General features: G+C 47.1%; 1 protein-coding gene across 1 annotated transcript in view; it reads right to left on the bottom strand.

The window, feature by feature from the left end:
* The window catches only part of Dnah9 (dynein axonemal heavy chain 9), a 328,265-nt gene that overhangs the window by 61,229 nt on the left and 251,823 nt on the right, over positions 1–15,213 (bottom strand). The window contains 5 exon segments of the mRNA XM_051167603.1: positions 421–625; positions 2,040–2,162; positions 6,551–6,786; positions 9,095–9,283; positions 12,851–12,970. Of these exon segments, the coding sequence (XP_051023560.1) occupies positions 421–625; positions 2,040–2,162; positions 6,551–6,786; positions 9,095–9,283; positions 12,851–12,970 (873 nt within the window).

Here is a 15,213-nt window from a genome sequence, read left to right on the forward strand (position 1 = left end):
AGGTGCCTGCTGTCGAAGCTGCCTGACCTGTGTCTTAAGTCAGCTAGGACACAAGCCCAGCAAGGGTGACCCTGTTTCCGTTACCCAGGCATAATTTAATCCTACTTGGTTCTGGATGTCCCCTAGTGAGTATGTGACATCAGATGCTCGCATTTCAGAGCCCCGAGTCAGGCCCTGCTCTTGGGGACAGGAATGGCCACTCTCCCAAATTCCCTGCTCCTGTTCTTCAGCTCACCACATTCTCCCTTTGCCAACTGGGTCTTCACAGGTGACTAGGTAGGGTTGGGACCCATCTAATGTCTTGAGGAAAACACTGTGCAGGATTCAAGGGGGTACTGCCCACCGCTGCTCCCGCAGTGGCCGCACTGAAGGACCTGGAGGCAGAGGTTGCCTTCCGTCTGCGGCCCATCTCTGACACACCTTCAGCTGCTCCAAGTCTGGCCTCTCCATGCTGACTACAGCGGCCAGCAGCTGGTCCTCCAGGCCATCCCTGGTCACCGTGAAGTTGATCAGCGTGGCCTGAGCCTGCAGCTCTGGCTGGTAGTGAGGGTTGGCCAGCTTGGTGTGAAGGATGAGCCGGAAGCTGGGATGGAATTCACACTCCTTGTCTCCAATCTTAATGAATCTGTAACACATAGGCTCAGGTGAAGGCAGGTGCCTTCAGGTAGAATTTTAGATTAAAAAAAAAAAAAATAAGAGCATAGTCAACAGTATTATCATATTCTCACACATTTTTTCCTAATTATGTCTAACAACTAACTGGCTAGGACCCTTCTTTGACTTGACGTTAGGGGAAGGTTGGAAGGATTAAGTTTTGTCTCATGCTTCGTCTTGCACTATGAAACTCTGGGCAGAGCTGTTCCCACTGTGTCAGTATAGATTCCATTGCTATGAAAATGTCCCAGCAGATGGCAGCACGGAGTGTGGCCAAAAGGGCATCTGCTTTCAGTTGGCAGGAAGGCTTCCTAGGCTTCTTCTTTCTTTCTTTCTTTCTTTCTTTCTTTCTTTCTTTCTTTCTTTCTTTCTTGTTTTTTTTTTCAGCTAGAAGAGGAATGGCTTTGATGGGGGTGAAACAGTTAAATACAGAAGCAGGTTCAGCTGGAAACACAGAAGGGTAGTTTGGGGACTGTGCAACTGGTAAGGCTCCTGCTAAAGCCTGGGTGTGGTTTGCTCCCAAAGATCCATGTACTGGGAGCTTGGGCTTCCATATGCCCACCCCCTCTGTGTTTGTGTACACACGCGCACGCGAGCATGCACTCCCCGAGTCTGTCTGAGAGGTGTGGTCTGGTGGACGGTAATTGGAAGCAGTTGATGCTATTTCTTGGGAGGGTTGGGGGGTTGGGTCTAACAGGAGTGGATTAGTCCCTGAGAAAGAAAGCCTGGACCCTCAACAATCTCTTGCTTCCTGTCTCATCACGTGATCCCTCCTAACCCCACTCCTGCCATGTACTCCCACCCCAATGCCATCTGCCATGTTGTGACATTGCAAAGAGACTCATCGGATGCAGTTGGTCAATCGTAGGCTTTCTGTTTCCAAAACTGTGAACTACACAAACACATTTTCTTAATAAACTACCTAGCCTTGAGTATTTTGTTACAGTAACAGAAAACAGGTAAGGACGGCCCCAGAGTTAATCGCAGCTTCCTGTTAATTAGCACTCCTATCATATGAAATGGAAGCGCTTCTACTTCCTTTCCTTTTCTCATTCCTGTCAGCTTCCTCTTTCTACCCTGTACCTCTCCTAAGCCTTCAAAGTCACAAAGGGTCATCAAATTGACCAGGAGCTGAGTTGTAAGCCTCACACATCTGGCTTGTCCTAAGAGTCTGTCTGCTTTTGACCTCTCAGATCATGAACTGTGGCCATTCAAAGCAGGGCAAAGGGGTACAGGCTTCCAGAAGCCAAGGGCAACACAACGGGCCTGCTGCTAGAGGAAAGGAAGCTGCAGAGAGCTCCTTGCCCTGAGCCAAGGGGGAGTGGTTCTATAATTGACCTCTCCACAGGTCCTACCCAGGGCAAGGGGCGGCTGTGCAGTCTCACCGGCCTTTCTTGATGACTTCTCTCCCAAGCAGAGGCCCCAGGACAGGATCAATGGACTCCTCAAGGTTCTCAATCAGCACCACGTGTCCAGCTTCCAGCGCACACTCGATGCTCTGAAGACAACTGAAGAGCAAAGTAGGCATGTTGGTATGTGAGTCCATACCAACGCACAGATCTGAAGCAGCTTAGCAAGACCGCCGTGCCTCTGAGGGAAGTGTAGTGTTGGGCAGGGAGGCACAGCTTCCAGAAATGTCTTCAGCTCCTACATTTTCCTCTACTTAAAATGACCTGTACAACTCAGTGTTTTCTGTGGACGTCTGGTTATTTGGGTGGTCCTTTGGTACTGGGCAATTGGTTTGGGGTCCCATGGGAAACAAAACCAACAAGTGCTCGATCACATCTTACGTGAAATGGGGTAATGTTTGCATACAGTCTGCAGCCATCCTTCCATTTACTTTTATTTATAATACTTGATTCAGTAAAGCATTGTGTAATGGTGGTTGCATAGGATTATTAATAACAGTCACGCAATGTCTGCACATGTTTAGCACAAATGCAGTTGTTCCCAGGTATTTTGGACACAGGGTTGGCTTTCTGTGCAGTGTGTAGGTATGGTAAGCTGACCACATTGCATTTTCAATTTTACTTTTTGTATTGTTGAATTCATATGGTACTTTTGCTTTATAGCCTAGTTTTTTTTTTTACACATAAAATATAAACATTTCCTCAAGGCACTGAATATTCTTCCAAAGTAATTTTTTACACATGTAAAATAAGACATTTATTATAGTTAAGAACAGATTTTTATCTATTTTATGAAAGCACTAAAATGGTGCACGGGGCATCTCTTTAGCACACAGCACAAGCTGGTACGCACCACTAGTTAACCCACAGATAGCTGTTCTTAAATTTCACTTTGGGAGGCCTAGGAAGCATATACTATTTTATTTATTTTTAAAGATTTGCTTTTACTATTTGTATGTTGTGTATGCTTCTGTGTGAGTGAAGGCCGTAAAACGAATCAGATCCCTTGGTACTAGAATTCTGGATGGTTTGTGAGCTGTGGGTGCTGGGTCTTGAACTCAGGTTCTTTGGAAGAGCAGCCATGACTCTTAACCACTAAGCTACCCCTTCAGCCTTTCCAAACATTTAAAAATGATTTTTACTAACTTGTTAACAAACAGCAGAGGGAATCAGCTCAGAAAAATCTCCAAGAGACCTTGGGGCTGGTGAGATGGCTCAGTGGGCCAAGGCACCTTGTGTCAAGGATGGCAATTTGAATTGGATTCCTGGAACCCACATAGAGGAAGGAGAGAACTGATTCCTGAAAGTTGCCCTTTGACCTCTACAACATGTGCTATGGCATATTCACCCCTATCCCTGAGTACCTAAACACAAAAACCAAAGCAAAACAACAACAACAACAACAACACATAGAAAAAGCTCCTCAACTCTTAGGGCTGGGAAATTTTACAAGAGAGGTAAATGTCTCACGTTCTGTATGCGAGCTCTAGGGACAGGCTTGGGCTCCTTTGGTCTGAGGGCTTTAGGGCTCCTACTTTAAAGAGATTATTCTAAATTTAACATTGCTACTCTACCACGGGGCCTCCATTTCGACTATATTTTAAACGCCATGGATCTATTAAATGCAGAAATGGTAAGAGGTCACCCCGAGCTGAGCAGGGAATCATTACAAATACCCATTTCTATTGGGCGACTCGAGAGAAGCTGAGATGGAAAAATATCTCAGGCAGGAGCCCTTCCGAGTGTGCATTGAAGACATGTTAAGACTCCACGAAGCGCCACTGGGCTGTTGCTCAGTTGATGGAGTGTCTGCTTGGCATGGGTGAAGCGGTGGGTTTTTATCCCCACAACCACATAAACTGGGCATGGTGGTTCACTCCTCTAGTCCTAACATTTAGTGTAGAAGGAAGGAGGCGGATCAGAAGTTCAAAGCTAGCCTGGGCTATCTAAGACCCTGTGTCAAACAAAACAAAGCAACTCCAGGAGAACCTCATAATCACCACCACATTCTCCTTTGACAACACACCAGACAGAGCAATACTCTCCTGGAAGCTTCCCAATCCTGAGTGCCTTTCCAGAACAGCTCAACACACGCTCGAGAGTTTCTTTCCACTGTGACCAGTCTTGAGGGCGTCCAAACAGGACCATGGCCTGTGTGACTGTGCAGATCAAAAGCCAAGGCTGCACACGGCTGTGCTGTGTGCATGCAGACATAAGGCAGCACTGAAAGTCCTCCCACTGTTTTGACCATTCCTGTACCATACCTCTGGCATAGAGGCTTCAGTAGCGTGAAAGGCCACAGAGCCAGTTACGCAGGTATTAAATGCAGACCATCTGGGGGTGCTTTCTATACATGACACGGTCTGCTTGCTTTCTGTTGTTTGGTCTTGAAGACAAAGGATTTAGGCAGTCAAGGAAACCCATCTTTGTTCCATCTTTCCAGAGAACTTAAGGACTACCACACAGACCTGGAAACCACTCGGAACACAGGCAAGACACAGCCTTTCAGACCTGGTCCCTCAGAAGAAGATCCTGGTGGTTCACTCCAAAAACCACATAGGCCCCAGTTTAGGGTGGTCCCCTTTGCGCACACCGACCTTCATCACCGTCAGTGGTTCCTGGCCCTCCTCCCATGGGCATCTTTTAGGCTAATCCCTTCCTAAAGCTGTGGGACAAGCTAGCAAATCATTTTCCTCCACGGTGATGCTTGGAGTTGCTTCCACCACTCATTTCTTCCCACTGATTCATTTGCAGCTACCCTGAGGCTAGGGGTCAGCCTTGCTCAGGCCATTTTTCATCTCCAGTGACACAACCTTACCCTGTGACTTTCCATTTGTCATTGCTAGTCCCCTTTGTGGGCAAGGTCTCCCTTTCTGTGATATTTTTCTTAAGGCCACATAACAGTCTGCTCTGGCCACTTCCTCCTGACATCTGTTTTTTTTGCCAGGCGGGTCCATGGGGGACTCTCTTTTATCCATCCATGGTCTCCATGCTTTGGGTTCTCCGATGCAGTGAGCATCGGACTGACTGATAGATGTCAGTCAGATGGCTCCCTCTGACGTCATCAGTATGAGCCTGCTGGTACAGATCGAACATCACGAGAGCCATGATGTAGATCAGGGAGAAGCTGGTGCTTCCCTTACTGCTATGCTAGACCAAAGATCAGCACCAGGCTTGTCAGCCTCCTGCAGAAGAGGCTCCCATGGAAACTGGCAGCAAAGCCCAAGAGCCAGGCTGAACAGAGTAAACCTAAGCCAGTGACCAGGTTGCCCCCCTCCCTCAAGAGCTGGTCCTGACTGTTCCTGGTCTGTACTTAGTGTGCCACCAGGCCTGATCTGGCTTAAGGGGGAAAGAGTCTATGTTGGCTCATAGGTACTGACCATCAAGGTGAGTCTGGAGGGAAGAGCTTGAGGTTGCTGGTTAAGCTGCATTCACAGAGCCAAACTAGAGAGGGCAGAATGGCCATGCTCGGTTAGTGTTTTAGTCAATGTTTTGTTGCTGTGAAGAGACACCATAACCACAGCAACTCTTATAACCAAAGGAAAGCATTTAATGGGGGCTAGCTTACAGTTTCAGAGGTTTAGTCCATTATTATCATGACAAGGAGGGAGGAAGGCGTTGTGCAGACAGGCAAGGTGCTGGAGAGGTAGATGAGAGTTCTACATCTGGACAGGCAGCAGGAAGAGTGAGTGACACTGGTCCTAGCTTGAGATTCTGAAACTTCCAAGCCCACCCCCAGTGGCACACATCCTCCAACAAGGCCACACCTTCTAAAAGCGCCACTCCCTGTGAGCCTAAAGGGGCTATTTTCATTCAAACAACCACAGCAGCCTTTTCCTGTATGTACAGTCTGGGTCCCAAGCCTAGGGAATGGTGCCACCCACTTTTAAGGGTGGGTCTTCCTACTTCAGTGAACCTAATTAAGGCCCAGAGGCTAACCTAGTTGAGATAATTCCCTACAGGCATTGCCCGAGCTTACCTCCTATGTGATTCTGGTACTGTTTGTTTGATAACCAATGATAAATATCAAAGAGATGAACACCAGAATGGTGACAATGTTTGCCCAGAAGAGATGAGAAGACACCGCATCCTTTTAACTGTCATATAATAGTTGTGTATTCTTGATACATGTATGAGTTATGCAATGGTCAGGGTAAATAGTTTTCCTTAAATGCTTACCCTTGCTTTGTGTTGGGAACCTTTGAATTCTTCTTTTCCTATGATATGAATAATAAATTATGAACTACAGTCATCCTACTGATAGTGCATGATTTTGAATGTGAAAGAGTGAAGAGCTGGTACCCAATTATCTTGCTGAAATACTTCCTAAACTGGGGGGAGGGGGGGACCTGCAAGAAATCAGGATGGTTGATTGATGGAGAGGTCAGAAGAAGAAAAATAAGCCACCAGGGCTTACGTGTGCTCCGTGTAATCTTTTCTTCTTATACAAAAGGCAACAGTGGCAACTTCTGTGACCAGCCACTTACCCTTTCTGGCCAATTTGGGTGACCCGGAGCTCTTCTCCATATTTGTTCTTGATCCATTTGATGCCTTGCAGCTGAGGGTCGACCATGAGCGGCCAGCGCTCACAGTTGGTGAGGATGGTGGCGTTCTCCATGGACATGCGGTCTGCGGGGAGGCCCTCATTTTGCCAGCCAGCCACGTCCGCATCGTCAGTCAGCATCCTCAGTGGGTCCAAGGTTGGGATGGTTGGGATGGGAACCTGATGAAGAGGTGACACTCTGAATGGAAAACCGTATCTCTGTGGGGGAGAACCCACAGTATCTCATTACATGACGTAAGCCCTTTGACAGGGAGACCAGCACCCCTCTGAAGACTTCTTTCCTGGCTGAGTGACTATTGCCAAAAGCATGTTGATAATGGCATGTGTGCCAAAGTCAAAATATAGTTTGGGAAAATTGGGTCTCTCCCTCTACTGTGTGGGTCTCCTTGATCTACCTCAGGCAGTTTCGCTTGGAGACTGAGCTATCTCTGATTATTTAGATATTGACCTATAATGCCTACAGCCATGTAGATATTGACTTGCCTGATGTATTTCTCTATTTCTCCTATTGGTTTTCTGGTAGCAGTACCAGCCCACACAAGACACTCTCTCCTCTCATCTATTGTACCTGCTTGAAAAGGGCTGGGGAGCTTCCTTTCCCTACTCCAATCTTCCCTCCTCAAGGCTGCTCCCTCACTGCCCCTCCTCCCAAGGGAGCATGCCTGCTGGGGCCATCTGGGAAGCACACCCCCAGCCCTGAGACCTCCATCCATTCTGTGTTCTCTCAGGGCTGGAAAATCCTTCCTGTTTTTCTATTTTGGCCTCTCTCAGCTCACCTAGTTCTTCTACAAACAGTCCTTTTCATTGGCTTACGGACTGTTTAAAAGAGGTAAACTTTACACAAGGTAAAACGAACCATTGTATAAGGTGTACAATTCAGTGGGGGATAGCATGCGCACGGTGTTACGCGGCTTTCAGCCCCATCCGTTTACTCCCAGGTATTTTCATGGCCCCAAAGGAAGGCTCTTTCTCATTAAACAACCCCTCCCTGCATCTCTCTACCACAAGTTCTCTGCAATTACTAAATGTTTTCTGTCTCTATAGCTTTTCTTATTTTGGATATTTAATGGAATCATACAAGATGTGACCTTTTGTGTCTGGCCACTTCCATTTAGTATAATGATTCTGAGGCTTAGACTTGCACCCTTTAAACTCTTTGATTCAATTGCCTTTCAGTACCTCAGGAACACTACTGAAACCATTGCCTTTTCCTTTAGGCATGTTCAAGTGGAGCCCTTTGGCTACACAGTCCCCCGGATAGCTGTAGATGTGGTCTCACAAAAATCACATTATGACATTTTTGTGAGGCTTTTTTTTGGCAACTCAATCACACAGTTCTAGAGCATGAAGTTTCTAGGTGAGACATCATGTCACACGTCAAAGTTTAAACAAGCCTAAATGAAGGAAATGGGCGGCCCACGCTACAGCTTCAAGCAATCTCTTCCTCCCGTCCTTTCTCTAACATCTTTACCATGATGACCTTGAACCCATGACCTTCTCACATCAGCCTCAGAACTGCTGCAATGACATATGCATTACACACGTATGATGATGCCGTGCCCAGCTTAAAACACATTTCTGATCTCAGGATAAAAATTCCATAGCACTGATTTCCCTTGAGAAGGTTGGGGTAGCCAGGATGAGGCAGGAGGATTATGAGGTATAAGCGGGTCTGAGCTCTATGGAGGAAATACAACAAAAGAGAAACAGAAATGTGTTTTGCCATGTTTTCTTTATAACATTACGAGTATAGCATTTTTCCAGGATCCGTAGACTTTTCCAGATTGTTTGCTGTGGTTCGGATGCATTTCCCAAAATGTGGGTATTAAAAACTTAACCCCGCAGCGAGCAGGTCATTGTGGCTCTTCCCTGTAAATGGTTCCCATTGATATCTCAGGAAAGAATTAATCCCTGTGACAGTGGTTCCCGGAACTAGTCATTGTGATATCCCCAGCGCCGGGTCCATTTTAAACCAGCCCATCAAATCATTAAGCAGGCAGAATTTTATGAGCTGATCCAGGAAAACTTAGGCATCATTGTACAAAATGCATTTTGCATTCTAGGGCTGTGGTTAGGAATGGCATTTGTAATACGCCTCGGGGTGCACTGTGAATTGTGCACACTCCTCCTGCTGTGGACGTCTGTGGACCTAACTCCCTCTGGACTATGACTGTGCTGAAGCTGTCCTGGCCGGGGATGTCTTTTGTACTCCGCATTTGGTCAGTGTTTGGGAATTGACAAGTACCCCACCTACCCCACCATCACATCACAATTCATCCCCCATCCCCACAACTCCCCTTTAAGAAGCTTCTACCCCAGCCTAGCCTTGTGATTTCACTGACCCACTCCTGGGAGGTTGGTGAACCTGCCCAAGCGCTGCCCCAATAAACTTGCCTTTTTGTTTTTCCCTCTAAGTTCAGCTCAATTCAATGAATTACGTTGGTGGAAAAGGCATTTACATACGTACTTTCAGCTGGCTCAGATAGGGTTTCCAGGTCCCATCCACGAGGCTCTTGCGGTATTTATTGGTAAAGAAACCCAAGTAGGAAACGAAAGCTGTGGCAAGCAGAATGTCTCCACATAATGTCCTTCCCTGCTGTTTGAAGTTCTGCACGGCCTCTGCCCACCTTATGTTTTCAGAAGCGAGTCCTCCCACCTGTCGTTAAAAAGGCAGACAGAGGAGAGATGAGTCAGCTGGAGCCTGCAGAGTTGTGTGTTCAGTTGAGGAGGTCGCATGCTCTACGTCCGTGGCAGGAAGTCTCAGGAAACCACTGTCGCGACGTCAAAGTTTAAACCAGCTTAAATGAAGGAAACGGGTGGCCCGCGCTATAGCATCAAGCAGTCTCTTTCTCCAACATCTTTACTATGATGACCTTGAACCCATGACCTTCTCACATCAGCCTCCTAACTGCTGCAATGACATATGCATTACACACATAAGATTGGGCGGCCCCTTCCCATTAGCCATGGCCTGGCTGCGGGTGATGTACCAGCACACAAGACTCTATTCTGTGTTGTGTATCACATGGGCTGTGGAATGGCAGCAGGTTCTGAACATGGGCTGCAAGGCTCTGCCCTTTGTATCTGTAGAGACAGCTACACCGGTTCCATGGGATGATGTGAGGACTGAGTGTGCTCATATGTGTTACCACTTATCATTGTGTCTGGTCTGTAAGGGCATAATAGAAAGGGAGGCTTATCCTCTTTCTCCTCCCTAAGCGCTGGAGGTATGAAAATATAATCAAGCCCATGTGCCTTAAAGAACTTCCAGTGGGTGGGAAGACAGAGGTGAACTGAGGCAGTGATATATTCACACACGAGTGTGTACAACGTACCAAAGACTGCAGAACACATCTCAGCTGACCTGGCTCATATTTGGAAGAAGACACACTATTAGAGCTGGCAGAGCCAGAAGGATTTGCCAACCAACAAGGCCCTGCCCCATTCTTAGACAACAACAGCGAAGTCCAAGTTTCTCTTACAGAGTCTCTGTTGTAGAGACAGAAGTGGCTTTGGCGTCCGTACATCCAGCCCCACAGCCTCTCATGGAAATGCATATGGAGAAGTCGCCAGATGACGGAGAAGGCTGCGTTGAGTTTTGGAAGCCAGGTAAGGAGCTAGGCGGGAGGCAGGCCAGCCAGATCTGGCTTATTTCTTGCATATCTGCAGGGTGCTGTCTATAAACCAAATTGTTTGGTGAAAACTGGTCATCTCGAGGCTGCATGGCAGCCTGTCTCACCTACAACTGTGGAGACGCAGTTTTCTGCCAGACCTTGCATCCAAGCTGGTAACATGCTTTGAGACTGTTTAGGTCTATGTATTCAACCTGCTCTACAGTACTATGGGCTCGGCCTATTTAACTCTAACTTGCCTTTATAAGAACAAGGTGACCAACCTCAGTACGGGCCACCCTTCCTGTGTTATCGGCTTTTACAGCCTAAGCTAATGCATAGCTTTAATCTTAAGTCATGTGCTCCCATGCCCCTGACCCATGATAAAACATGTGTATGTATGTTATGGTAAATATTTGCTGAAAGCAGCCAGCAGGTTGAAAGCAATCTTACAAGCAATATCTCATAAATATTGGGAGCAATGTGCAGATGTCGCTTGGTAACATCTGTGAGGTTTTAAGAGCTGCTCCAGGTTTGTCGTGGTCAGGAAAGTAACCTCTTCCCTGTAAAATTCTATTAAATATTTCTGTTGAAAACCATTCTCCATCCATTTCCCATACCACGCACCACCTATTTCTGTCCTGTTCAATAAACAAAGAGCAAACTCCATTGGTAGGGACAGACAACAGGTACAGGTCAGAACAATATAACATACCACAGACTCGAGGCAGAGAAAGCTAAGGAGAAATCATGTGTATGCTCATTCAAGGTCTAAAGAACTCCAAGAGGAAACTTTCTGTGTCTTATTTCTATTTTCCATGTCTCAATGCAATGTCAGCGCACACAGCAACTGACACATATGGACTAGCATCTCCATTAAACCACAGCTCAGCCTGGTGGTGGCTACAACGCATGGCTCCTTAAGTTCAAAGAAACATGGCTATAGCTGGGATCAATGAGAGAAGGAATTGCTTCTCTCTCCTTAGGTGGGAGTGGCACTGCCAAGACTCCAGGCTAGAGAGAAACCGTGCTCCGTAGAAGCTGCTCTCTAGCCTTCCATGCTGGATGTCACAGAAACATGAGGCATGGGGAACTTCAAAAAGCCACAGATTCTTTAACCTCTCGTCAAAAGTCAGGCATGGCGCCTCGCATCTGTAATCCCAAGACCCAGAAAGCTAAGGCAGGAAGTTAGCGAGTTTGCAGCCAGCCTAGATGACAGAGTGGGAGTCTATCTCAACCAGACAAAACAGACACAAGACAAAAGTAACAGTTGTCTATCTCCACGTACTTTATTATGGGTCATGGGCATCATTAGCTTAGGTTGTAAACGCTGATTACATGGGAAGGGCAAAGCACGGTAAGGTTGGTTACCTCGCTCTCAAAAATGCAGGTTAGAGTTAAACAGGCTTAGCGCACAGTAGGACAGCAGGCTGTCCAGTTCAAAAGCAACAGTGGCCTATCTATCTACCCTTGAATTCGTAACTATTTTGGTGGACTAAGGCAGAAGTGACTGACACTGTGCTAGACTGTGGTCCCAGATTTTATGAGAGTGACATGCTCTGATTCCTGTCCCTTGGACCACTCTCTTGTAGAGTCCTGAGATGGGATGCCCTTTAGTATAGTCACTGGAGAGGTTGCATCTTCTCTTATGACTTTCCTAGAGATGGAGAGAGGCCCTTCTGAGTCTACCCTACCAGCCTCATCTGCTTCAGGAGAAGGAAGCCATTCTACACTCTTCAAGCCAGCTCAGCCCCAGGACCGAGTAACCCTGAATTCTTCAGGCATGGAAACAACACAGCAAGCGAAATTCTACCCAAATCCCGGCCCCCGCAAAATTGTGAAATACTGTAGAATGATTACAGTGTTTTGTTGTTGTTGTTTTTTGATTTTTGTTTTTTTACGAAACAGTTCCTATGAAACAAAGAAGGAAGGCATCTGAATCTTATAAAGATGGTGTGGACTATGAAGGCCTCCAACATCGGGCAAACCAATTCAGGAGACACGAAACACCACTTAGCCCCTTTAATATATTCCTCTGGTCCCATGCCCACAGAGAGTCAGCTCTCTCTTGACCAGACCAAAGACAGCATATATACACTTCCCCCTTGGGTAATTTTTTTTTGGGGGGGGGAGGATAATTTGTTATATAACACAGATGCAATAAAATAAACCTTTGTCCTGACATTTAGACTTGTTTTCTCAGGAGGGCCAGAGACTGCCCATCTCTTCCCGGTTTCCCTGTGCATACACGGGGGTGGGGCGGTGGGGGGTGGAGGTAGAGGTGGAGGTGGGGGGTGGGCGCTAGGGGATTATAGGGGTTGGGGGTGTCATGAATAAGGCCACATTCGGATCTACTCAGGTCAATTCTTTCTTCTTCTCAGTCCCTAATCTTGCACCCTATGATCAAATATTGCATGGATGAGAACTCTGGAACTGCCCCACAAAATGCTTGAACAGAGGAGGCTGCGTACTCACACTTCTCAGGTCACAGCCCCCACATGCATCTCTGCACATTTGAATACACTCTCCCTCCCCAAAGGCAGCAGGAAGCTGCCCTGTAGGTTGCTCCTCTTTTCACACCACTGGGGCACTTGACAAGAGTCCAGACTCACCAGGCGGTTTGCAAGGGAGATGGTGTTTGAGGTCACCTCAGCTTCTTGCTGACACTTGAGTTTCTCTGCTGTGGCTTTCTCGAACTTGGAGGTGAGCTTCGCCAGGTTTTCATCAAGGTGCTTGTTGAGGAAGGAACACAAAGTTGGTCAGTAATTCCAAGCCACCTCTAGTGCTTTAGAGACAGAGCTTCATGGGAAGAGGATTTTGAAGGAAATGCTGGGTAGGGGAAGACTAAGGGATTAAGGACAGCAAGGAGGGAAGAGGGAAGGAAGTCAAGTGAGGGGTGATCTCAGGCAGCGCCCCAGAGACAATCTCACTTTCTTCCTGCAGGAGGCACATGAGGTGGAAGCCCAGAGACCCCTAATCAAAACTGAGTGCTCTGGCTTCTGTAAAGGCAGTGAGGTGAGACAAACATGGTATTTTCCCCCTCTTCTTGTACACGGATGAGGGGAGGTAAGGGTGGGGGTTGGGGGTGTGGTGGGGGGTTGGGTGGATGGGGGATGGGAGTGGGAAGGTGGGAAGGCGGGGGTGGGTGGGTGGTGGGGGAAGAGTGGGGAGGGGTTTCAGTGAGTTTACAGAGCACAGGTGTTGCTGTTGGAGGCAAAACAGCACATCAAAGCTGGAGAAACTAGAATATGGTTGCAGGCCCAGGATAGACTTGGGACTGCCCCCGGGATGTGCTGCACTGGGACGAGGCTAGGCTGGCCACCTTCTGCTGATACGTTTACTTAGCCCTCTATTTTACCTCATCATCACAAAGGGCAAACATTTTTTTAAGAGAGGCATAGCTTCAATTTTTTTCTGACTTTATCAAGAAGTAAGAGTGGAAACATGGCACTTGTCACCTTTAGAGTGTACATTCACACAGCTGAAGACACAGGGACAGACAGAAGGTACTTCTGCACACGTCCCGTGTCTGTGCAGCAACTGAAATCCAGGCTGCTTTGTGGGTCCTTGCTAAGGTGTAAGATAAACGGGTGGTTTCTGGGCCCGCACAACAGAACACTTAGAAAAGCAGCAAGCAAGGCATAGGATTAATGACAGCAGACTGATCACACTCATCCTTCCTCTTCTTCCCAAGCTATCACTAAGTGAGTAGGAAGCAGTTACAGCCGGCATAAGCTCCGCGCACTCTGTGCATCAATGGACATGTCTCAGGAGTGGGAGAGTCCAGTGGGATGTTGGGAGACTATGCTAGTGGAGGTGTGGGATAGCCGGAGAAGGGTAGAGGAGAATGAGGCTTCCACAGGACACCAGGGGAAGTATCAATCTGCAGAGCCTCCCAGCAATTGGGAGATTTTGGAAGTATGTCAGGGTGGGTGTCGAGCGGGTCTACTAACACCCCCAACAAGGATTTCTGACCATAAGGAGAGCAGAGCATCACCATGAGAGACTCTAGCAGTTAGGATGCATCCAGCGTAGCTCATCTGAGCTTAGAAATGAATCCTATCAGTCAGACTTGTCTTTATCTGCAGAGATAATACCAGCCTTTAAAGAGTGCATCTTTAACTGTTGACATTTTCCTACTTATGCACAGTGTATTATGACCATAGTCATCCTATCCCTTTATCTTTCTGACACCCTCCTCCTGTTCCTGCTAGTCCCCTTCTTCTCTCCGAACCTCCCTCCAGCTTTCATGTCTTTGTGGGTTTTCCAAGGGTGATCACAGCTGCTGTGTGTTCATTACTGCAGTGGCCAAGGCATCTTCTTAGCTTCTTCTAAGACTCAGCAGACAGAATACGTTAGCAAAAGCCTAGATTAAGGTAAACAAGAGGAAAGCATGGCACGGGGAAAAGGCAGGACTCGCAGTATCAACAAGAACAGCACTAAAGGCCTGGTGACCAGTTCTCAGAGAGGTTCAAGGTGGTTCAGCTATAACGTTTTATTGGATAAATGGGTTTCATTAAATGGAGGAAGGATGAAAACCGCTATTGGGAATCATCATCATTTTATTCTTAGTGGAAATTAACAATAGTGGTTTGAGTATGGGCAACAAAGATGAACTTAGAAATTTTGCAAAGCTTCCCAAATCCCCCAAAAAGCCTGATAACATGGTGAAAAAGATGAGGGAAAATAGAGGGCAATATTAGGAGGTTCAACACCCAATCTATATGTATTACAGAAGATAAGATTACAAAGAAAATGTGAGCAAGATTGGCAAAGAAGAAAACAATAATATGTCAGAGCTGAAGACAGCAGGTCTCCCCCATGACAGCATGAATAACACAAAAGAATGGGATCTAGGAAATAGCTGTGAGAAGGAGGAGGGAGCAGTGTTTGAAGTGGAAGGTTTGAGGGGAGATGGAAGCTGAGGGTTAGGTAGGAGAGACAAGGGAGCAGGGTAGGGCTTATGTCAAGCTAA

Source organism: Acomys russatus, chromosome 25 (genome assembly GCF_903995435.1).
Source record: "Acomys russatus chromosome 25, mAcoRus1.1, whole genome shotgun sequence".
NCBI lineage: Eukaryota > Metazoa > Chordata > Mammalia > Rodentia > Muridae > Acomys > Acomys russatus.